We start from the raw sequence: 24,032 nt of genomic DNA on the forward strand, positions 1-24,032 counted from the left end.
TCTCTATATGCTTGTTATGTACTTCAATAAACGTGTATTTCTTTAAAAGATTTGTTCCCCAAGACACATGTAGCAATTATGAGGAGTTAATAAAAATTCATTTTTTAACTGACTTTTTTCTTTCATTAGCAAATAGTAAGTACTATATCATCTTTCCTAATATTTTATAAACATATATTAAATTCAGATACAAGTGACGGATTCACTCTGTAGCCATCACTCCCTGGAAGCTCATGCCAAGTTACCCACAAATGAAGTAACATTTTTCATTTGAAAATCCCTACCAAAATCTGTAAGTGCCAGAAATAAAGGCAAATATTTTAGAAACATATTTTAAAAAAAAATCTTACCAAGACTGCAGAGGGCTTTTGCGCTGACCTTCAGACATCAACGTACGAACATCAAGTTGACAGTGTCCCCCAATTTCACCACTCTGGAAAAAATCTTCCTTAAATCTGGTAGATAACAAAAAACTGAGTTGAGTTCAGAAAATTTTTTTATGACTCAAGCACATGAGTTGTTAACTAAGGTGGTTTACCAATTTCCAAAGCCAGTTTTCCATTAGAATTTAACTCTTTATAACAGAATATTTCAAATGTATACAACAGTATACTGATGGACTTATAATCCAGCTTCACAATGATCAACTCATGGCCAATCTAGGTCTTCCATCCCCTACTGCTTCCCCAACCTCATCACCTTATTATTATGAAGCAAATTCAAGGCATATCTCTGGACCTGAAAATATTTCAGAATTTTCATTAGATTTTAACATCAACCACTTAAGTACCTGTCATGGTTTCTCTTGATGTTTCTTAAATCAAGATAAAGATTGGCTGCTCTGCAATACTGAAGATAACGGGAACATACCAGACTTGAGTCATTCTGAAATAAGGTTGAGAAAAAAGAAAGAACTCTGAGTATTAACATTTCGAGGACACCCCCAGACTTGCTAGATATGTTGACAGCAGGTACACCTTCAGGTTCAAACCACACAATGTGATGAGGAAAGCTTCCCAAAGACTGCTTCTGTTTAAGGATTTTTCTCCTCCTAGCAGACTTTAGCCAAGCATAGTTTTGCCAATTTGCATACTTTTAGGTTACTGTGAAGAACTCCTAAATGTCCTATTTATGTCACCTCAAATTTTAAAGCCAAGAGCTATATGTGTGGTGCAGTTTAGCCCTCTTTAAAAAAAAAAAAAAAAAAGCACTCAGAACCATCATTACTCCCACAGCTTTGCGGAAAAGCATCTTTCAAAGATGAGCCAAACGAAACAAGGAAGAATGCACATATAAGAGACTAAAATGAAGGCTGGAAGGGCAGTTTGCCAATTTTAATCAGAAGAACTTTCTGCAAACCATAAACCTGTGGAGTCCCTGTCTCAACAGCAACATGAGGGCAGTGTTTTCTAAATCACTGAAATAAAGGAGTTTAAGAGTCAACTACCCCCAGAGCCTGTTTCAAATACCAACAATGCCAAATGCCAACCGTGTTTCTATTTCTGCCTATCTGGTGTGTGCTGAAAGAAGGAGTGGTTTCAAAAACTTTTATCTGCTCTGGATTTTATTTATAGATTTAAATGCCATTTTATTGTTTTTCCCATAGTTCCCAATGAATACAAGGCCTTAATTTTGACCCGCATGGGGTTTTGAAATCCACCGTTGGTAAAGGATCATACTCTGATAGCACAAAACATATCAAAGTAGATCCTGGCCAGGAAGGCATTCTACAAACCACCTTGGAAGAGGTGTGCAAGGTGGGGTTGTGGCTCTTTCCCTGTCCTTTCCACAGGAACAGCTAGACTCCAGCCAAAGTATGCGACATACGAAACAGTTAAACACACTGCAGCAGTGCAGGTGAATGCCATGTCTCTCATCTTTGTGGTTCATCCACCTTGCTATAACTGCTTAAAGTCCTATTATGTGACATTCTCCAAAAACACCAGAGAGCATATATTCAATTTTTTAATGCAAGTGAATTAAAAAAAAATTTTTTTTCCTTTTCTAGATTGCCCGGAGATAATGGAGACCCCTGAGATGTCAGAGACTCAGCCAGGGTTCAAGAACATGGGATAATAGACTTTAATCACAAGTACCGACAACACCATGCACCTTTAGTACTGAGTCCTTCACTAAAGCCAGGCCCTGCACTGAGCATTGTTATATGCAGAATCTCATTTCATCCTCACTACAAGCTATGAAATAGGCTTAGTTTGAAAGCAGAAGAAATTGAAACATGGAAATGTTGGGTGCCCTGTCCAAGAACTGGAGTTTGAACCCTGCAGTATGGAGCCTGCTCTCCTAGTGACTACCCCAAAACTGCCTCTTGGCAACATGTTCGTCTTATCCACTGAATGCAATCTGGTATGGTTGAAAGCACACGGAAAAAGATCTGCATCTTAATTCTAGATGTAGAATTCTACATAGTAGCAGTGTGGTCTTGGAGAAGTTGCTTAACTTCTCTGAGGACCCTATTTTCTTCTCTGATCAAGTGGCATTATTAATACTTGCCCTGCCTATCTGCTATAATGCTTGTGAGAATCAAACCAGCTAACATATACAAAAGCCTTTTGCAAGTATCAAGTCCTAAACAAACATAGAGCAGTAAGGTGGGGTTGTATCATCTGAGCCAAGCTACTTTCAAGGGAATTTATAAAGATGTAGTTTATCAGTTCATCCCCTGAACCCTTGTGCACTGCTGGTAGGAATGTAAAGTGGTGCAGCCACTATGCAAAACAGTATGGAGACTCCTCAAAAGATTAAAAATAGAACTACCATATATCCAGCTATTCCACTTCTGGGTATTCATCCAAAGAACATGAAAACACTAATTTGAAAAGATATATGCACCCCTATGTTCACAGCAGCATTATTCACAATAGCCAAGACTTGGAAATAACCTAAGAGCCCATCAACAGATGAGTGGATAAAGATGTGGTATATATATACAATAGAATACCACTCAGCCATAAAAATGATGAAATCTTGCCGTTTGTGACAACATGGATGGACCTTGAGGGTATTATGCTAATCGAAATAAGTCAGACACAAAAAGCCAAATACTGTATGATTTCACTCATATGTGGAAGATAAAATAATAACAACAACAAACAAACACATAGATACAGAGAAAAGAATGGTGGTTACCAGAAGGGAAAGGGGGTAGGGGGAGGGCACAAGGGGTCAAGGGGCACATGTGTACGGTGATGGATGGAAACTAGACTTTTGGTGGTGAACATGATGCAGTCTACACAGAAGTCGAAATATAATGATGTACACCTGAAATGTATATAATGTTATAAGCCAATGTTACCTCAATAAGAAAATAAAAGATGCAAGTTATCAATTTATCTTCTTTAGCATATGTTGGGGGGTAAATTCTAAACCTTGTAATATTTTAACTACCTCAAAGTATGACCATCTGATATATGTGTGAAAACAAGGACATGGCTTCCAAATGAAACAGAACAACTCGATCTTGGAAGTTAAATAAAGTTTTAAGCCAAAAAATACATGACAGTGAGAGATTCCTTTCAAAGTGCCATCTATCTTGTTTTTACATTATGATCACAACACCATGAGTATTTTAAAACAAACACACTGATTTATTAAGGGATGAAACACCCACCATTTCCTTAGGCTGGCAGAGCACATGTAGTTCCTCCAGCCGTTCTCCAGCGTATCCAAAGTCAGCTTGTTTCCAGAATAGGTCCTGGGCTGATTCAAGAGTGTCCGTCCTATTTGCAAACACAAAGATTCTGTGATTTTTTTTCTTTTTACTTTTACGGGACTTTGAATTTTCTTTCTAAATGTTAAAGTGCCAGAAGTCTGTCATTGCTTTAATTTTTTTAAAGTAAACTATCATAACTTTCCTAAGACTATCCCTCACTACACGAAGTTACCAAAATAAGCTATACATAGACTTACTCCCTTATAATAAAAATATACAACAGAAATGTATGAAGTTGGGATCATCTGGAACTGAAGACAATGAATTAACTACAGTTAATTACTGTATTTTCTTTACCCCATTAACCTCACATATATTGAAAATACTAATTATACTTAACTTTCCCCACCAGAATCAAGAGGAAATCATCAATTTATCTTCTTAGTGTTTGTTGGGGGAAAATATTTTCTGTGATCCATACTGTTTTCTCCCTCTGGCAGAGGAAATGAGAGATATTTCTGTCCCTTGGGGGAAGTGGGGGGTTAGTCAAGTTGAATTCATGACTGTTTGAGTAGATTAATAACTGAAGGAATTACTATCTAAAACCCAAAGAGTCTAGCTGGGAATTGGGCATCAGCATACACTGCAGAGAAAGATGACTTAAAGGGGAGGAGGTGTTCCATCTAGAAACTTACCATCCCATGTCGACATAGGTGCAGACAGGATAACCAAACCTGAACTCTGGTTTGCAGGATTTCTCATAACCCCAGCAGTACTTTAGATTTTCTAAGTGTTTCTAGAACATAAAACATGTATATTTAGACTGGTCTCTCTTCTGACATTTAAAGAGGACTCTCTGATTTTTCCATGAAGAAAACAAATCTTTATAGAACTTTCATTTTTACATTTTATGAAACATATTCATGTAATAAAAATAACCAGAGTACATTCTAAGAATAGCATCTCAAAGTTCTTAACAATTATCTTTTTTCTTTTTTTTTTTTTGCTGAGGAAGTTTGGCCCTGAGCTAATATCCGTTGCCAATCTTTCTCTTTTACCTTGAGGAAAATTTGCCTTGAGCTAACATCTGTGCCAGTCTTCCTCTATTTTATATGTGGGTCGCCACCACAGTAGCCGCTGACGAGTGATGTAGGTCCGCATCCAGGAACCAAATCCAGGCCACCAAAGCAGAGTGCATTGAACTTAACCACTAGGCCACGGGGTTGACAACCTCTTAACAATTATCTTTAATCACTACCCTCCACCATGTCTATCCCTTCACGAAAAGTTGAGGCTTTACCTAGACTACCAAAGACCACTTGAAGGGCCAGCCTGGTGGTGTAGTAGTTGGATTTGTGTGCTCTGCTTCGGCAGCCCAGGGTTTGTGGGTTCCAATTCTGGGCGCGGACCTACACACTGCTCATCAAGCCATGCTGTGATGGCGTCCCACATACAAAACAGAGGAAGCTTGGCACAGATGTTAGCTCAGGGACCATCCTCCTCAAGCAAAAAGAGGAAGATTGGCAACAGATGTTAGCTCAGGGCCAATCTTCCTCACCAAAAAAAAAAAAAAAAGACCACTTGAATTGGAATTTCTGGAAGTAGCTAATGCCCTTCTCAGTGAGCAAACTGATTCTAAAATCAGTCCCTGAAGAGTCATATAAAACGGAATTTCTATCACCAAAATGATCACAGCTAAAATGAATGGATCAGCAACTTTACTTATCAGTCAAGATCAGCAGAGACCCCACAAGACAGCAAGAGAGCTCTGCAGCCCTTGGGGGACACAGCAGCTGCTGTTGGCCAGGGAGCTTAGAAGGCCCTTCTGCAAGGCCCCAGGAGCAGTGCTGGTCTGTTCCCAGGTCTGCTTCTCCACGTGATTCCTGTGCCAGCACCATGGGAAAGGAAGTGTCTCACAATGCCCGGCTTTGATCTCTCAGGCCTCCTGAGACGTCTTAATGGGCTCCAATTTGAGGCCTTGCCAACAACTCTAAAACAGAAGGAAGGCCACAGTAACACTCTTAATTACGTGGAGACAGAGGCGGAGGTGTTGTTACTGAAATTAAGCGCTAAGAGACCCTCTTAAGTGCCGTTTCAGAAAGAGGTGTGACATTCTTTGGTGACTTTTAACTAGATATTCTTTTCTGCATAAAATCTAATTTGCTTCATTTACAGAAGATACAAATAGGCGTCCTATTTATTTTATTAGTGATTTAGATTTTAAACCTCACTCTTGTGAGTGGCACATAATTTGAAGCAAAGTTTAGTCACTTAGAAGCGTTAGATGAAATACAATGACTGACCCACAGTTGCAACCAACAGACAGAATTCTATTTTCAGGTTCAAGTTATAAAGCAGAACTAGTAAGCCAGCCTCAATTGCATCCTTTTAAAAATAAATAAGAGGAGAAGAAATAATACTTACCTTATAAGGACAGTGTGAGTCTTTCTTACAGACCGTGGCAATATGCCCGTTATTGTGCAAAAAGAAGGGAATGTGCTCTTCCGGCAGGCGGATGCTGGTGTAGTTAAACAGAGGTTCGCCTGGAATGCCATCACCCTCGGGAGAAGCCTCCTCCTGGCCACTCAGTGGGACGTCATGAAATAATACTCCAAAGACAAGCAGCATTAACATAGCAACTTCCCAACCTAGAGATCAAATTGAAAACACCTTCGTTAAGACAGATCCTTTAAAAGTCAATGAGGTCAAGGGCTCAGCATAATTACAACAAGCTTTGCTACATCACTGAGTAATGTTCCTTCATTCAACCAATATTTATTGTGCACCTGTTATAAGCCAGGTACTGTGTTAGGAGGTAGGTATACAGGAGTGAACAAAACAAGCGAGACCCTTGCTCTCACGGAGCTTAAAACCTAGTCCAAGAGACATAAAATAAACAATCAAATAACTTCAGATGATGACAAGAGCTGTGAATAAAATAAATCCAGGGCCAGCAAACTTTTTCTGTAAAGGGTCAGGTAGTAAATATTTTTAGCTTTGCAGGCCATACAGTCTCTGTGGCAACGACACATCAACTCCTTTGTCAGGAAAGCAGGCATAGCCTACGCTAAAGGAATGGGGGTGGCTGTGTTCTAATAAAATTGTATTTACAAAAATGGGAGGGCCTCGATATGATCCAGTTTGCTGATCCCTGAAATAAAGTAAGGTAATATGACGGACAACATAGTATGGTGGTTCAGAATATGGACTTTAAAGCTAGACCACTTAGGTTTGAATCCACCTGCAGCTTCCTAAGCTGTATGACCTTGAGCAAGCTATTTAACCTTTCTGTGCCTCAGCGTTTCCATCTGTAAAATGGAAATCATAATAAAACTTCCTCATAGAGCTGTTGTGAGTTAAATATCAGTAAAGTATTTAGATGTACCTGGCATGTTAAATGCTATGTAAGTGTACATTAAATAAATGTTTAAAGCTATGTGGGATGGGGTGCGGGGTACTAAGTAACATTTGAGCTGAGACCTGAATGATGAGGAGTGGGGAAAACACATCAGGGAGAGAGAAGAAAAGGAAGTACAATGGCTCAGAGCAAGAGTATATGTGCTGAATAAAAACTAATAATCATAATCAGTCTGTGAGTGTATACTATGTGCCAGGTACTCTTCCAATTACCAAGGATGACGCTGTGAATGTGCAGTTGAGAGCTAAACTCCTTGCCTTTGTGAAGCTTACATTCCAGCGGATATAATAACAACCTATGATAATAATAACTAAGACTTAGAAAGCTCCAAAAGTGAAATCCAGGCAGTCTGCCTCAGAGACTGTGCCCTTAAACTCCCCCCATCCTGCCTTAGTATTGTGAAAAGAGATAATGGCCACGGATGTTACTGTATTTATAACTCACCCCATAAGGATTAAATCTCTTGCACCAGATTTCTCCTATATATCGCAGAAAATAATTGTGCCATTCTTGGTTCACGTTAGCCGTATCTTTGTTCTATTTTTTAAAAAAAGGTGCGCCCTCCACTGGCTGATAGAAATTTATTACACATGAGGTGCCCCCAGCAAGGTCTTCTGTCCCTGGGGCATACTGGAAAACCCAGCTTTCAAAATCAGCCTTCATTGACTATGGGCGATGAAGATAGGGCCTTTAGAAATAGACTGCTATGTTTGAGAAGAAATCCTTTTCCCCTCTGGAGTGATAACTATAGAGGTTTTCCTTTTAGGTGGCTCTGAAGAGTATATTGTTATCTGTTGTAAAGGTGATCTGAATTAATATTTTTAGTTAGGACTTTTATCCAACAGTGAGTTGATAGCAATTTTACAAAACTTAAAAATACATATTAATAGTAACAGTGATTCTCCTTAGAATTAAAATATTTACCTCTTTAATCCTCAGAACCACCCAGAAGCTGTTGTGATGATTCAGGTGTCTAAAACCTGTCAGAAATGAAACATATCACCCTTAAAGAATGCTAAAGTAGACTTTAACATTGAGGTGATAATTTGAATTAAAGGAAATTTTAAGAGAGAGAATAATGTAATAAGATAACCTATAAGCAGAGGGCCTGGCATTTAGTGAGAACCCCTACACAGAAGGCCTGGCTCACGGTGCTCTCTTTGCCTTTAATGAATACCATACTGCTAAAAGCCAAGTTACAGGACTCCCCTCAACACAGCAACTTAGGCTAGGTTCTGATGGTGAGCAGGAAGGAGACAGTCCACTTTATACAGGCATCAACTGGTACAGGCCAACCGGCCACTTGGCAGGTAAGCATTCCTCGGAGCAAACAACTTGCCTGTTCGCACTGCAGCCGTCCTGCTCGCTGAATCACAGTGCCACCTGGCTTTTCCACTACCTGAGCCTCAAGGTTCAACAGGCAGGATGTCCTATCCTTTGACTCATCCTTCCCAGCGATAAAGTCATTACTATGACCAAGTCCTAACCTTTGTTTATCCAAGTCCATTGTCCTCGACTGAGCTCTAGCCAAAACTAAACCCAGTGATCCATGGAGAAGAAGTAAAGCTCAGGTCATGGGAACAATCTAGACTCAGACCAGAAACCTGGCTTTCGCGGTGGGCAAGTACCCACTTGCGTAAGCTAGGAGGCGGCTGCTGGTGCCTGAAAGTACAACCCCGCGGCCTGGCGGAGAGCCTTTCTGGTGCTGAGTCCTCTTGCAAGGCCCCGCAGGGATGGGTGGGTGCTCTTCTCCAGCGGCTGGAAGCTTGAGCGGCTGAGCTACTTTTTCCTTCAGCACAAGAGGCTGGCTCCCTCCACTTCTGTATTCCTTGACTGGATTTCCACAGGCCTACAAAGGAGGAAGGAAAAAGGGAAAAGCCTGAAAGATGATGAGAGGGGAAAGCCCGAGGCAGACAGGGACCACCGTGTGGGAGACGGGGCAACGCTCTGTGACAGAGCTTGGCAAGTTTAAAGGCAGTGGACAAATGAAAAGTTAAACGCACGTGAGACTCGCAATGACTCCTAAACGGCTCGGCCCCGCTAGTGCCTAAGTCTCGCGCTCGGTACAAGGCAGGGGGTGAGAAAGGGCTTGGCTGCCTGAGACGCCGAGGTGGAGGTCCACCAGCTGTCCGCTAGAACGTCAGTCCGGGACCCAGGGCGGCGGAGTCGGCGGCGAGCGCCCCTCTGCGGCCACGATGCGGTGCTCGGCTTCTCCACCCCAGGCGCCGCCCAGGGCTGCTTCGGGGCGCAGAGAGCCTCGGGGACCGCCCGCCACCCTGCACCGCACCCCGCCCTGGGTCCCCGCCGCGCCTAGGAGGGGCCTGGGGCAGCGGCTCCTCCCCGGCCTGGGAAACCGGGTCAACAGAGCGCGGGCCGGGGACCCGGCATCCTGCCCTGCGCCCGGCGGGCTCCCGGGAGTCCTGCGCGCCGCTGCAGGCACCGTGAAGGGGCCGAGCGCCCGGGGCCCGGGAGAGCCAGGGTCGGCTTCCCCACGCTCGCCTCCCCGGCCGGCAGGCGATGGGAAGGCGCTGGCGGAGTCCGTGGAGAGGTACGGCACGCCGGGAAGCCGCGCCAGGAGCGGGCAGAAGCGCCCCCCGCGCGCCCGGGCGAGAGAGGCGCGCAGAGCCAGACGCGGCGGGAAGGGGGCGGGCGAAGGCTCCGCGGAGCGCGGGGCGAGTCCCACCTGGAGCCGGGGGAGTCGGGGCTACGGAGGAGGAGGAATCGGCTGCTGCTCGGGAGAGGAGTCGTCATAACCGGCGACTGCGGCTCACCGGAAACCTCCGGCGCCGGAGCCGGGCCAGGGGGCGCCAAGGAGCAGCCGGGACACCTTGCCAGCCCGGGCGGGGAGGCGGGCCCGAGCCCCGGAGAGGGGGCGGTCCGGGCAGGAGCTGGGGGCGACACCCGGCCCGGCGCGCCGGGCCCGACCTGGGGCCCGCAAAGAGGGGCTGGTGAGGCCCTGTCTGCTTTTCCCTGCGCTCTCCCGCTCAGGTCTCTGTCAGAGCCTCCGAGCCAGCTACCTAACCAGGGCTAGAGAAAGAAGCGAGATTTCCAGAAGCTTGACCCTACTCCTGGGGAGAAAGCGACAAGGCGCTTAAAGGACACTAGGACTGGCTGGGTAGAAAACCCGACTCTCCTCTCTTCATTTTGATTGCGTTGCACTGAGGCGGATTTTTACTGTTTTCCTAATTAGGGCAGAAGTTGCCGCCGGAACTTTCAAATTTGGGGCCTGAACGCGGTTGGCAGCACTCTGGTGGTGAGGATTCTGTGGAGTCCTCGCACATTAGATAGTAGTATACTTGCCTCTCCATACCGTGCTATCCGAAAACTCAGCAAGTCCAAGGGCTACTCTGTGGAGTTCGATTTTTATCGTTTTATTCTAATTATTTGAATTACAATTGCTTATTTTTATTTTATCATAATTATTGGAAAGCCCATCTCCCACACTGTCTTCTACTCTTGGCACCCTTGGTTCTAGTATGCTGTCTAGTATAGAGCACAGTAGGGTCGATCAATACTGATTCAACTTGAACTGGTTAAATGAAGGTTGATACCATCAAAATACACTTCTGCTCAGACACGTAGTCACCAGTATTAAGTAATATGATCATAAGGAAACACAACAGTTTGTTTCCAAAGGCTTACATGCTTCTCTTTTTCCTGAGGAAGACTGGCCCTGAGCTAACATCTTGTTGCCAATCTTCCTCTTTTTTTCCTGAGGAAGACTGGCCCTGAGCTAACATCTGTTCCAGTCTTCCTCCATTTTGTATGTGGGATGCCATCAGAGCATGGCTTGATGAGCAGCGTGTAGGTCTGAGCCCGGAGTTCCAAACCCACCCTTGAACCACGGGGCTGCCAAAGCTGAGCACAGGACCTCAACCACTAGGCAACCAGGCTGGCCCCTTAAATAACTTTTTAGATGCTGTTATCAGAATTGTTACAAGTTCCATTAGTAACCTGCTAAATTAGGAATGTTATCTAGATTATTTTTTCCAAATAACAACAAAAAACACACACGGTATTTGACAAATGCCAAGCATTATTCTAAAGCACTTTACAGTATTAACCTACTCTTTATGTAAAAGATTCTGCCTCTAAGGGAAGTACTCTCTATTATTGCTTACTTTGCCCACCCCATACCAATAAGGACAGTAATGTCTAAAAGTGCTTTCTCAGCCCTACTTGCCACCATCCTATTTTTGTCATGTACAGGAAATGTAGCTTTCCTGTTAGTTAATTCAAAATGAATTGCAGTCTTTTGGTTTTGGTTTTTTTTTTTTGTGAGGAAGATCACCCCTGAGCTAACATCCATGCTAATCCTCCTCTTTTTTGCTGAGGAAGACCAGCTCTGAGCTAACATCTGTTGCCAATCCTCCTCGTTTTTTTTTCCCCCAAAGCCCCAGTAGATAGCTGCAGGTCGCAGTTGCACATCCTTCTAGTTGCCGCATGTGGGACGCGGCCTCAGCATGGCCGGAGATGCAGTGCGTCGGTGCGCGCCCGGGATCCGAACCTGGGCCGCAAGCAGCGGAGCGTGCGCACTTAACCACTAAGCCACGGGGCCAGCCCCGAATTGCAGTCTTTTAAAATAAACTTTTAAACAAGCTAGTTTGCCACTGAGTGGTGTGCAATAAAGATATATATAATATATATATATATTTTAAAGCCTAATACATGAGAAAGGCTTCTAAAAATAGGTTAGTCTTATTGCAAGGACATACAAGCCAATTAAATTGGTGTGACATGCACATGGTGCTATTTTAAATGGCTACATATTAAGTTTTGATCATTCACTCAGAGGAAATAAGATATGGGGCTTTAAGAATGTGAGATTGAGTTCTCTCATACCGCAACAGCCATTCTCAACATAGAATTCCCTGCCCCGCAAATATCAATCAATGTTAAAATTTAATTATTCACCTTAGAATAAACTCAAATGTCTACTGATAGGAGACTGCTTGAATTAAATTTTGGTGTATCCACACAATGTAGAACTATGCAGGCATAAAAAAGGATTGAGAAATATATCTATATACTGCAGGATACGTCATTGAGTGGAAAAAGCACGATGGAAAAGGATGTGTAATATGCTATCATTTATCTAGGAAAGGAGGTATATATGTAATTGTTATTTTACAAATAGAATAAGATTTAAAATGATTACCTATAGGGGGAAGGGGGAAATATGGGTAGAGGGGACAAAGAATATAACATCTTTGAATACACATTATATAGATGTGACTTTAGAATCATGTAAATATTTTACATAATAAAACAAAAGGAAATTTTTAAAAAGTAATCCTTGAAAATTGAAATTAAAATGAATCTAAATGCTATTCAGTTGTGGCATATAACACAACAGAGAAACTATCCCAAATGACTTGGAAACATAATTTTTATATCCTTGTAGGATGTACCTTCAGGACTAAAAGAATTACAAAAAAAATTGTAAACTGTTTTCAGTAGCCAAATTGTTGGTGGCAATCTTGGTGGGGATAAACCAAATATGAGTAACTAAGAAGGAGGGCCGGTCCCTTGGCTTAGAGGTTAAGTGCGCGAGCTCCGCTGCTGGCGGCCCGGGTTCAGTCCCGGGCGCACACCGACGCACGGCTTGTCCGGCCATGCTGAGGCCACGTCCCACATACAGCAACTAGAAGGATGTGCAACTACAACATACAACTATCTACTGGGGCTTTGGGGAGAAAAAGGGAAAAACAAAGGAGGAGGATTGGCAATAGATGTTAGCTCAGGGCCGGTCTTCCTCAGCAAAAAGAGAAGAATTGGCATGGATGTTAGCTCAGGGCTGATCTTCCTCACACACAAAAAAAAAGAGTAACTAAGAAGGTATCTTTGAAGCTGAAATTTTTGACATGCGATACAGATGTTAGCCTGATGAGGTCATATAAGAATCCAGTAGTTCTGAATTTGAATTGGTGGTAAGAATATGAATTAACAATATATTTTATTTTTAAAAACAAATCTCTCCTCTACTGTCCATTAAAAAGGCCTAGAAACAACAAACCCTGCAGGAAGAAGCACCCCTTGTGCCCAGACTGTAATCTCTGCAAACCCTTTCCCTATTAAAAGGAACACAGGCTCCACAGAAAAATGGATCATCTTAGGTATGCAGCAGGAAATGTACAAGGAGAACCTGAACCATCTTACATGAGGAAGCAGGGAAGCAATGAAAAGGTATGAGGATCATATCAAAAGGACTCAGGAACCAATTTGAAAAGGCTCCCTCTGGCCAAAGACAGGATCATTTAAAGCATCAATAAATGTAATGGATTGAAGCACAAATATATTTAAATATTCTATTCAAAAAGATCTAACCAATCAACCAAATACACAAGCCAAAAAGCTTATTGTTCATCTTTGATGAAAGGAACCAACTCTTATTGTGAAAACTGGTAAATAAAGAATCAAACATGTTTATCTTGTCTTTCCCCTATGAATCACGATGCAAGTAACCAAATAGTTGATGAAGTAAAGTTAATTTTTACAGAAACATTCCAAACTTAAATATGATAATCAAATGATACGTCTGAAATTTGCTTCAAAATAGTCAGTGTGGGTTGAGAGGAAGCACAAGTGAGGTATAAATAAAACAAAATAGACCATGAACTGTTGAACACTATTAAGGAGCATATGTTAGTGAGTGTATGGCGATTCATACTCTGTTCTTTCGTGTACATTTGAAATTTTGTATAATCATAATTTTTACATTGCATTACAAGTTTGCTAAATGTGTTGTAAGTTTGCTGCTCATATATTGACATTTTGGATAGCTCATAAACAATGTTAGAAAAATGCTAAACTATCAGCAGACTACAGCTTATTGGTTCTCTGATATATGCAACTGCTTAAACCATAATGCAAATGTATTGAAGTTTTAAGTGAATAAATTTTGACTGAAGTTGATCTTACGATTTTACAGAAAAGCAGTAGGAGAAGCAGCACCGTGTAGTGAATGGCTCAGAACACGGACGCTGGAGCCAAACTGCATCAATGAGAATCCCAGCTTTGCCACTTCCTTGCCGTATGGCCTTGAGCAAGTTACTTAACCTTCCTTCATTTTAAAAATGGAGATGATAATGGTATCAACTTTAAAAGGCTGAACTGAAAATAAAGTGCAATTCCTTTTCCAAGATCCTGGGGACCATTTGTGTTCCTGAATTTTTTTTATAGAGTATGCACACCATTTACTACAGAACACCCTCATTGTGCCCTGTGTCAGCACCCCATAATCTCACCCAGTATTTCTGCAGCAAAATGTATGAGTGCTCTACGTGACATAAAGCCTATCAACAGCCCCATGTCACTGCAGGCCAGACTTTACCACTAAAGCAGATATGACAGCAAACTCATCTAAAAACCACCTGGTTTTTAGAGCTTTCTGGATTTCAGAACAGTAGATAAGAGATTATGTTCTTACATAAATAAATTCCTTACAGTTACAAAGTAAGTAGTGTGTTTCCTATTATCAATATCACCACAGATGTTTGAACATCTACTTTTAAAAATTAAGATTCTAATTTCAAAAGACACTAATGAGCATGGCATTGTATAAAACTAAAAGGAACACCTCTATCTACAATGCTCTGCCCATCGCTACCTGTAAAAGCAAGACGACAGTTTAATATTAAGCAAACAGAAAAACCTCCCATTACCCCTTGCTTAGTATTATTTGAGGATTCTAAAATTAAATTTAGCTTACTTGGGAATGGGGCAGTATGAAGAATAAATTCTACACAGCACTAAGAGTAAATTCTCTGCATCACAATCATGGATTACTAAAGCACTTGGGTTTTGTTTTGTGAAAAAGTATTTAAGTATTAAGAAGAAAGATATATTTAATTTTCATTCTATCTTGTTAAAGGATCTTGACTTGCTAAAAGGTAAAATGGATATGTGTAAGGCAATAGCTTAAAAGTACTTTAAAGGATCAAAGTTGCAGAGTTCAATAGTACAAGCAATATGAACTCAGAAATAGAGGGTAACTTATTTTATCTGTTATTATTTGAATATAGAAATGTTATAAGACTTTAGAAGAATATCTTGATACTGTTTAAGATTTAAAAAAAACCACAAATCATCCTTATAGTAATTGCTAGTTACAATAAGTAAATTCTTAGAATTATGTTTTCTAAAAATGTATCTTCATTAGAAAAACTATGCTTAACACTAATACTCTTAATATAAGTCACAGAAAATTTGGGCTTATCCTCATTTTCTTAAAATATGAATTCCAAAGATATACAAGTTATAGTATCATCATAAAACAATACTATCTTCATTCATTGGTATTAACCACTCTAAATTATGTTAAAAATGAAATACATTATTACTATTTTAAAATCTTTATTCAAATCAGGTTCATGCTTATTATTTACAATATCTTTCATTTAGAATTAAAATATTATAGTATCAATCTGTAGTTTAAATCATACGTTTTAGCCCTTTACAAAATATGAAATTAGTTGTTATAGTTTAAAACTGAATAGGAGAGGGGAAATTAATTTTTTAGAAAATGAAGATGAAAAATTATGATACGTTAGAACATAAACGCATACATACTAAATAGTGAAACAAGATAAAATATCTAGTTATTTTCTTTTTTCTCGTGGCTATTTTCTAAATACTATAAATCATATACTTTTAATAAGCATTCTAATGAAAATTTCAATTAATAAATCAAATGCCAATTGAGAGATCATGAGAAAAAAATTTTCCTGAACATTCTTTTCACTTAACTACAAAAACTCATGTTTCAGTAGGTCAGAAATTATTCATATTTAGAATATCTTAAATCACAATATAGATATATTTGATACATTCCCATATGCTAAGCACTGTAAAACTGGAAGGTCTCAAAAAGGAGGCAAAGGAAAAGAAAGAAATGGTCGTCTCAATTTAGCTTCACAAGAGGTGGAAGGACACCTATAGTCTGTGCTTAATTGCTGATCTATAAAACAACAATGTTCACACCTCTTCTACCCTTTTTTTATATTCTTGAAATTGTTAGGATTTGTAGTATTTTCCTGTTTTCTTTCAAGAATGGAAACATCTAATTGCAAACTATTTCTTATCCATTAAGAGAGAAACACTATTTTACTAGAATATGGATAGAGAAGTTTTAATGACAAACAGCAAAATATAGTAATCAATAACTCTGCCACTTAGAGTTTTTCAAGAAACTGATTCAGCACAGCTTCTCAATTTATAAATGTATTGAGAGATCTAAGTGTATAATAATCAAAATAAGATCAGTATGAATACGATTTTTAATTTGTCGGTGAATAACATATGGTAATATACAGCCTGAGACTTTAATAGCTGCTTGTCATTTTTAAATTAAATAAATTGAAAACACTTTAAAATTTTAAGTTGAATTCATTTTATTAATGTTAATAAGAATTAAGAAAAGAGAATGTTTAATATTATGAAATTGAAAGGTATACGAGTTTTATTTCAATCTTTTCTCTACAACTTTTTTTTCTCACTAATGGATATTTTGAAAGAACAATTTCATAATTCCTAAACTTCTAGTTGCAAACGCTTGAAAGAATTTAGCAAGCTTCCTACATTTAAATTTCCTATTATTTTCTGATTCTGTACATTTCTTATTGCTATCAGTCTTGTCTGTCAGCCCCTGAATATTAAAAAAAAAAAAAAAATCAAGCTGACAAAAAGCTATTACACTGTTTTCTTACCACTAAAATACAGAAAATTAATTTTATGAATTTGGCTCACATTGAAAGAATATTTATTAATGCTACAAATCAGAGATCCCACGACAGAAATACTGTCTGGAATACAAAAAGAACTAAAATGAGGTCACTTGAATTGCCCTGAAAAGCATTCCAAATTCATCAACATGGCTTACTTGTAACTATATTTCAAAGTTATAGTGTTTAAAATTCAACTAAAAATTAAATGAGAGTTTTAATTTGCAAGTAAAGGCAGCCAAATGACTTTCAGTAATAAAATGTATCAAAATATTTCACAAGTCTAAAACATAGCCCAGTTAATTTTGAACAAACAGTTGGAAGAAAGCATAGCTATTTTTTAAAGCTATTCCACCCTATTTTTGTGTTTAAAGGTTCAAGAAAAAAATAAAATGATAAATTACACAGAATTGCAAATGCCAAATTTAAATTAACTCCCATAATTTCTCTATTTTGTTACGAATATTCTGTAATATCAAACATTCATTTTTAATGTGCCAAAAATAAAGCTTTACAAAATGTGAAAAATTTTTAAAGAGAAAATTATGTTAATAATTTTATTACTTTTGATTCGTTTTATAAGGTAGTAAAACAATACCTTTTCAAAATCACCTAAATCTTACTGATACCAACACAAAATCATTATAAGTAAATTTTTTCCACTATCAATTATGCCTAGATAACTTTGAATAGCTACAGCTTTCTCAAGATAGGTACCAAAATTTGTACAGACTTAATCATGGAATCTGGGGGAAATAAATATTCAGACCACAAAATTTTAAAGTTTAAATTATTCACCCTTTAAACTTCAGACAGTGTCAGTGTGACCTCTACTTTAAAAGAAAAAAAATTAGTTCAAAATGTAATAACTGCAAGTTTAATAATTTTTTTACTTGATCACTTAATGTCCATTTTCATGAGTAGTAATTAGATACATTAAAGAGTTGTGTGAAAGATTTCAAAGTTTCAATATGTTAATATCATTCTTTAAATGTTTTCAATATATACAAACACATACAAATTATAGATACAATTAGTTATATATCTACAATACATATATGAACATCATTCTCCTTCCCTAACCATATTGATATGAAGATAAAGTAATAAATCTCTGTGCTAGTCAAGGCAAAAAAAAAAAAAGAACACTTTAAAAAATAAATTTTTAAAGAATAGTTTCAAAAATAAAGTTCAAATATTGCACAAAATAATTTAACTGCAAATATTACTATACTATAAAACAATTATTTTTTCAATTTTTGAACTCTACAGTAAATTCTACTTTCTAATTCTATAAAAGAATTTATTGGAAGTCTGCCTTTAGATATTAAATGTTTACATTCAGTTTGATAGGAATGTAATTTTCAGAAGTTAACTGAGCCTTTGTCTTAAAAGTTCATCTATTTGAGTCTTATACATATTTTTTACATCTTCAAGATCTAATCGAAGTTCTTCTGCCTCTTCTGCTTTTTCTCCATACATCTGCAGAATAGTGTTGTATCTTTGATCCAAATCCTACAAAATATATTTGTTTATAATTTTTAAAATAACTACAGAACATCTTTAATTATTTACATTATCATAAATGAGTCACCAGTAAAACATTAAAATCTAAACATAAGTATATACTCGTATCTTATAAAAGTTAAACTCACACTCCAGTCTGTTGGAATAAACAGCAAGTAGAAGTATTAAAAACAAAAAAAACAAAACCAAGCCAGATGGCTATCAATCTTACCATATCTCCCCACTAAATCTACAATTCTCCCCATATATAGCTTAATCTATCTTTTCTCCCATTAATTTAAGCTTTCTCCCATTAATTTAAGCATATCAGAGGAAATTTCAGTATCTTTGGTTCATTGTGGTTTAAGTATTACCTGGCATTTACCCCACAGGAAAAGTCAAAAGAAAATATATTTTCATTTATGGCTTAACAGTGACTCCTAATACCAAATTTGCTAATCGTGATGATACATACAACATAAATGAACAAAATACTACTAAAATTATACAAAGTGCAGATTACAAATGAGCCTTGGCCAAATAAAATCTAGTTATTTTCCTATATTGGGACTAAACATGATTGTGAAAAATACTTTGAATGCGAAAGGTGACAAGCAAGACAAAAGATTTAAAGTTCTTTAATATTAATACTTTTTAATTTTCAAAGAAATCATTAACATACACATATGTGCATTTTATGTAAACTAAAAATATGAGATTTAATGTAACTGGATTAAAATTCCTTAGACTCATCCTTAAATGAAGAATACTTACTCGTAGCTGAGTTCGAAGTTTGGGTATCTCCTTCACTTTCTCTTCAAGTTCATCATTTTGATTTGTTAATTTAACTAGCTCTTCAGCCATTATTGAGCGAGTTTTTTCTAGATTGCTGATTTCTAGCTGAGAAACATAACCAGAAAGTAATTTAAGTCAAAATATATTTTGTTTAATACTCCCACTAATATAAACATGTTTAATGTGTTATTTTTGAAGAAACAGATATGTCAACATATAACCATGAGCTACCTCTTTCTTAAGTAAAGGAAATGGTGGCAAAAAAAAAAAAAGAGTTTCAGTTTTTCTCAGAGGTATACCATTCTTAGGGTTCACTATACGAGAGAGAGAGAGAACTAAGGAAAATCCAACCATCTGTTTGAAATACGCAACCCTCTATTTTTCTCTAATTTTGGAAATAGCATATATTTCAGTTATTCTAAATTACTACAAAAACCCAGAGAAATAAAAACATACTTTAATGTAGCCCCAACTGTGTAGGGCATATTGATAGAATCTATCGTCACTACCGAAGAAGTTAATATGGGCTCTCAAGTATAGCATACTGTGCTACACAAACCTAACAGGTATTAAGATTATTCTGATCTATTTTTTTCCAATTCAAGGACGTCTTCTTTAATAGAGTAATATTTTCAACTAACAAAAATCATATAATGGTTTAGAAAAAGAAGAAATAGAAGAAACAGAAGAAGAAAGTTTTACTTCTGAGTATATCAACTTTAACACTGAAAATAGGTAAAATGTTTTAACATTTCTTACTGTTTTAAGTTTTTAAAAAGCAAGCTAAGATGAGAGGATGCTCTCTCCCCACTCATGGTGCTTCCTTTCCTGTGCAGGATGTGACAGTTCTAACCTCTCTCATCACCTTTACTCATTCCTCACAGGGGTAGCTGGAGCAGCTTTTCTAAGTGGTAAATCTGGGAAGAAGAGGTATGCACAGCTCGGCAATTTCCCTCTTTTTCTGTTTGGAAAAACCTGCCTGCAAGGAGTTCTCTGCTCCTAGATGCCTATAAGTCTTACTTAGGCAGGTTACAAGACATGGGGAGGCCTACTCCAGCCCAGCATTTCCCGTGACAGAGCTGGTACATCTGCCTAATTCTGGCAATCAGTCAGCAGGCTCATTTGGCTCTCTTCCTTGGCTAATTTCTCCAACTAGCCTTTATCATTAATATATGTGATACATTTTGGGCTTCACAGGCCACTATTACATTTTATTTTTCAATGTGCTCAGAATTTAGGTGGAAATAAAGGGTGCTAATTATTGGGCCTCAAAATTTCATTTACTTCTAAATAGCATATTTAATTTTTCCAATACCTGTAAATGAGTAATTTCTCCTTCCCTTAGCTTTAACTGAGACTGTAGATTTTCGATAATGCTTGATCCTGCTCCCATCCTTACAGCATCATAAAGATTGCTTCCATTTGCCGATACAGACATTGGTCCAAATGAGTGATCATGAGGCTCATCCTAAGTTAATTAAAGAAAGCACATACAGTTATTCAGTTATTATAGATTGTGTTCCATTATAAGGTTCAAACAAAATAATCCTGTCAATTCTTGCTTTAAAATGTCTATGACATTTTTTTTTTTCCTGTGAGGAAGATCAGCCCTGAGCTAACATCCATGCCAATCCTCCTCTTTTTGCTGAGGAAGACTGGCCCTGGGCTAGCATCCGCGCCCATCTTCCTCCACTTTATATGGGACGCTACCACAGCATGGCCTGACAAGCAGTGCATCGGTGCGCGCCAGGGCCCCGAACCCGGGCCACCAGCAGCGGAGCCCACGCACTTAACCGCTATGCCACCAGGCCGGCCCCTCTATGACTTTCTTAAAGGTAAAAAATCATCCATATTTCCTCACTGCAATTAGCACTCCTTCACAAATATTCAGATGAATTGCCTACAGAATGGCAAGGTCATGGTGACAGGCAAACTGCTATCTGCATATTCCCTTCATTATTATTCAGTTTAAGAACTAAACACACGTAAGAAATAAAACATCACCTGAGACATGAAAGATGTCTGTAGCCCTGCCATATCAACTCCACTTATTGAACTCGAGCGGGACATCGTGGGAGTGCTAGAAACAGAAAATGGCTTCCGATCCTTAGGGAGTGAAAAAAAAAATTCAGTTCAGATTAAAAAGTAAAATAGATTTAAAAAGAGATAAATAGAAAAAGCAGGAAACTTTTCTAGGACTAATGACAACAAAGACTGATTCTAATTTCCCCAAAAAATGTTACAGATATGATTTCTCTGAAGTCTTATCAAAGGCACAATATTTAATAATTTACACGTGTAGATAGGGTTGGTCAAATCATCTCAGGACCCATTTATATTACAACAACATAATGTGGTTTATTTTTAATGAAATGAGAATGTTTTTGTTGAAACAATTACACGAACGAACTGCTTCATATTATATAACATATCACCAATTAAACCTATTTCTTTAGAATCAGATTACCAATGAGTTTTGCAAACCATAAAGTTTCTGGCTTATCCATTTTATTTTCAGTGTATTTTATTTTAATTCCAAATAAATTCAAAAGGTAATTTCAATTACATTTAGGTAGTTTTAAAATATTTAATATAATTAATAACTAACAAGTACACTCCAATCCTTTAAATAAAGGAAACTCACTTTAGAAAAATTACCTTCGTTAACCAGAAAGACAGTGAACAAACCAGTTTTACTCCTAAGGTGCCTATGGGCCAAATGAGGTGCATTAGTTTCAGTGAGAGACCACAAAATTCATTTAAAAAGGGGCAAGAGGTTCTGTAATTTGAATCCAAGAAATCACAATCTCTTTGGATAAACTCAAATTACTTTGGATCCACCTGAGCAGGACACTGATCAAACTACTAGATTCGTGACTGTATTGACTTTAGACATAAGAACTGGTATTTCTAAAGTATAGCTAAAATTACAAAACAATCAATGATTAATCACAACAGGTACTAGTTACCCCCAAAACAAAACAAAACACAAAATTCAATACCTTTTCTTTTATTGCTTCTTGAGTGAAAATTGCTTTCTTCCTTTCTTGTTCCACTTTCATTTTCTCCATTTCTAACTGACTATTCAACAGTGTCTAATGGAGAGATACAATTAGATAATTTCTGTGATAATAATTCATGGCATCACAATAAATTAATCTCAAAGTTAGGAGCGTAAAGTCTATACTCCTATTTGTTTTACTACTGAAGACCAGGTTCTAAAAGCAGTAACATCCTCCATTTCATCTTGTTTTCTCGTTAGTTTGCTATCATCCCCAACCATTCTCTAATGGAAGCCCTAAGAGGTGAGCAAACACTAATAGAAATACCTTTTCTTTCCTTGTCTCTTCAAGTGTTCTTACATATTCATCTTTTAGGTTTTCTAATTCAATCTGGTACCTATTAAGCCAGAGGGAATCAAACAAAACAAAAAATATGACTGAGTACAGACTATTCAAAACTTACTACTTCATTAACTCCAGTTACATATTTAAATATTACCAGCTTGACATTAGTGATTTTCCAACTGTATTTTCCAAATGACTTGGGTTTTACTCAGAAGCTGAACTACAAGTGAAAAAGCTCCACTTTTGTACATTTTACTTATTGGTGCTCTGGGTTAGGATTTCATTTAAAAACAGATTTTCTAAAAATAATTTTGAATACCACCACTGTATAATACTCTCAAGATTCTACAAAAGTTTGTTAAGGGGTTCTATGAAAATGTTTGTAAAAGTTCAGATATTTTATTTTACTTTATACATCATTTTTACTTGACTTTTTTTTTAAAGTAAAATTTCCAAGGAAGAACTCAGAGGGTAAAAACACACTAATCACAGCCTTAATATAATTTCACATAGATGGATTTTATAGATTGTGGTTTCCAAACAACCCAGACATTTATTTAGCAATACTGAAATACTGCCAAAACACCTGTAATATAAAAATAACTCCAATGAGTGAGGTCTCCAAACTCTTTTGTGGTTACAGACTCATTTAAAAAACCTGATAAAAGCTATGAATCCTTTCACTGGAAAATGCGAATACATATAAAACACGCCACACAATTTCAACAGCCTGCAATGAATCCCAGTACTATCTTGCTATCATATCCTATTACAAATGACTGACTTAAAACACTAAAAGTATTTATTTTTAGTTCTCGGTGCTATGAAGCTAAAAGCCAACAACATATTTTTTAAGTGTTTTAAAATGTCATGAAACTACCAAGACTAACACTCAAGAAATATGCTCACCTATTATTTTCATCTTCCAGTTTTCTTAGCCTATTTTTCTCTGATTCTAGCTGGGCCTGACATCTACTGTTTTCCTGTCTTAAGAGAGAATTCTGTGATTCCATGGAAGACATCTGAATTTTGTTGGCAAGGAGTTCTTCTGTAGCCGCACGTTCTCTTTCTACTGCTGCTGCCAACAAGGTCTGGGATTCACCTGATTGTAGGATAAACAAGAAAAGTCACATATACACATACTCAAGAGACCAAGATACTAGGTAGATTCTTACTTTGAACTTTTAATAATGCAAGTAGCCACACTTAAAACTGATAACTACTTATTGCCTAAGGTGGGACTGCCTAAAGAGACAAAAGAACCAATCTCAGTCTATACCTGCTTTCTCATTTTGTTCCCCAAAATATTTCAATTTGAAAGTGGAGTCATGTATTAAGAAAGCAATGGATCAACAAATGGTGCTTGAGCAATTAAACATCCATAGGAAAAAACAAAACAAAACAAAAATGAACCTCAAAGTAAACTTCACATCATATACAAAAATTAACTCAATATGGGTCATAAACTTAAGTGTAAAATAAAACTATAAAACTTTTTGGTAAAAAGCATAGGAGAAATCTTTAGGATCTAGGAATAGGTAAAAAGTATTTAGGTTTGACACCAAAACCATGAC

At 37.9% G+C, this 24,032-nt stretch overlaps 2 protein-coding genes across 8 annotated transcripts in view; both read right to left on the minus strand.

Moving 5' to 3' along the window:
* Window positions 1-9,874, minus strand: part of EOGT (EGF domain specific O-linked N-acetylglucosamine transferase) — a 35,155-nt gene extending 25,281 nt beyond the window's left edge. For 2 of the 7 annotated variants that reach the window (XM_058562755.1, XM_058562712.1), the window contains exons 1-8: window positions 9,772-9,874; window positions 8,576-8,937; window positions 8,013-8,068; window positions 6,095-6,318; window positions 4,366-4,466; window positions 3,629-3,737; window positions 791-885; window positions 351-455 (exon numbers count right to left, since the gene is read on the minus strand). In XM_058562755.1, the coding sequence (XP_058418738.1) occupies window positions 351-455; window positions 791-885; window positions 3,629-3,737; window positions 4,366-4,466; window positions 6,095-6,304 (620 nt within the window). In that variant the 5' untranslated portion in view covers window positions 6,305-6,318; window positions 8,013-8,068; window positions 8,576-8,937; window positions 9,772-9,874. Of the gene's footprint in view, window positions 1-350; window positions 456-790; window positions 886-3,628; window positions 3,738-4,365; window positions 4,467-6,094; window positions 6,319-8,012; window positions 8,069-8,575; window positions 8,938-9,091; window positions 9,677-9,771 lie in introns of those variants that run through there. The other 5 variants (XM_058562726.1, XM_058562716.1, XM_058562746.1 and 2 more) reach the window with 5 other exon arrangements.
* Window positions 9,875-15,531: 5,657 nt separating this feature from the next.
* Window positions 15,532-24,032, minus strand: part of TMF1 (TATA element modulatory factor 1) — a 31,661-nt gene continuing 23,160 nt past the window's right edge. The window contains exons 11-17 of the mRNA XM_058562700.1: window positions 23,368-23,560; window positions 22,441-22,510; window positions 22,114-22,206; window positions 21,116-21,217; window positions 20,427-20,579; window positions 19,091-19,216; window positions 15,532-18,325 (exon numbers count right to left, since the gene is read on the minus strand). Of these exons, the coding sequence (XP_058418683.1) occupies window positions 18,182-18,325; window positions 19,091-19,216; window positions 20,427-20,579; window positions 21,116-21,217; window positions 22,114-22,206; window positions 22,441-22,510; window positions 23,368-23,560 (881 nt within the window). The 3' untranslated portion in view covers window positions 15,532-18,181. The remainder of the gene's footprint in view (window positions 18,326-19,090; window positions 19,217-20,426; window positions 20,580-21,115; window positions 21,218-22,113; window positions 22,207-22,440; window positions 22,511-23,367; window positions 23,561-24,032) is intronic.

Source organism: Diceros bicornis, chromosome 2 (genome assembly GCF_020826845.1).
Source record: "Diceros bicornis minor isolate mBicDic1 chromosome 2, mDicBic1.mat.cur, whole genome shotgun sequence".
Taxonomy (NCBI): Eukaryota; Metazoa; Chordata; class Mammalia; order Perissodactyla; family Rhinocerotidae; genus Diceros; species Diceros bicornis.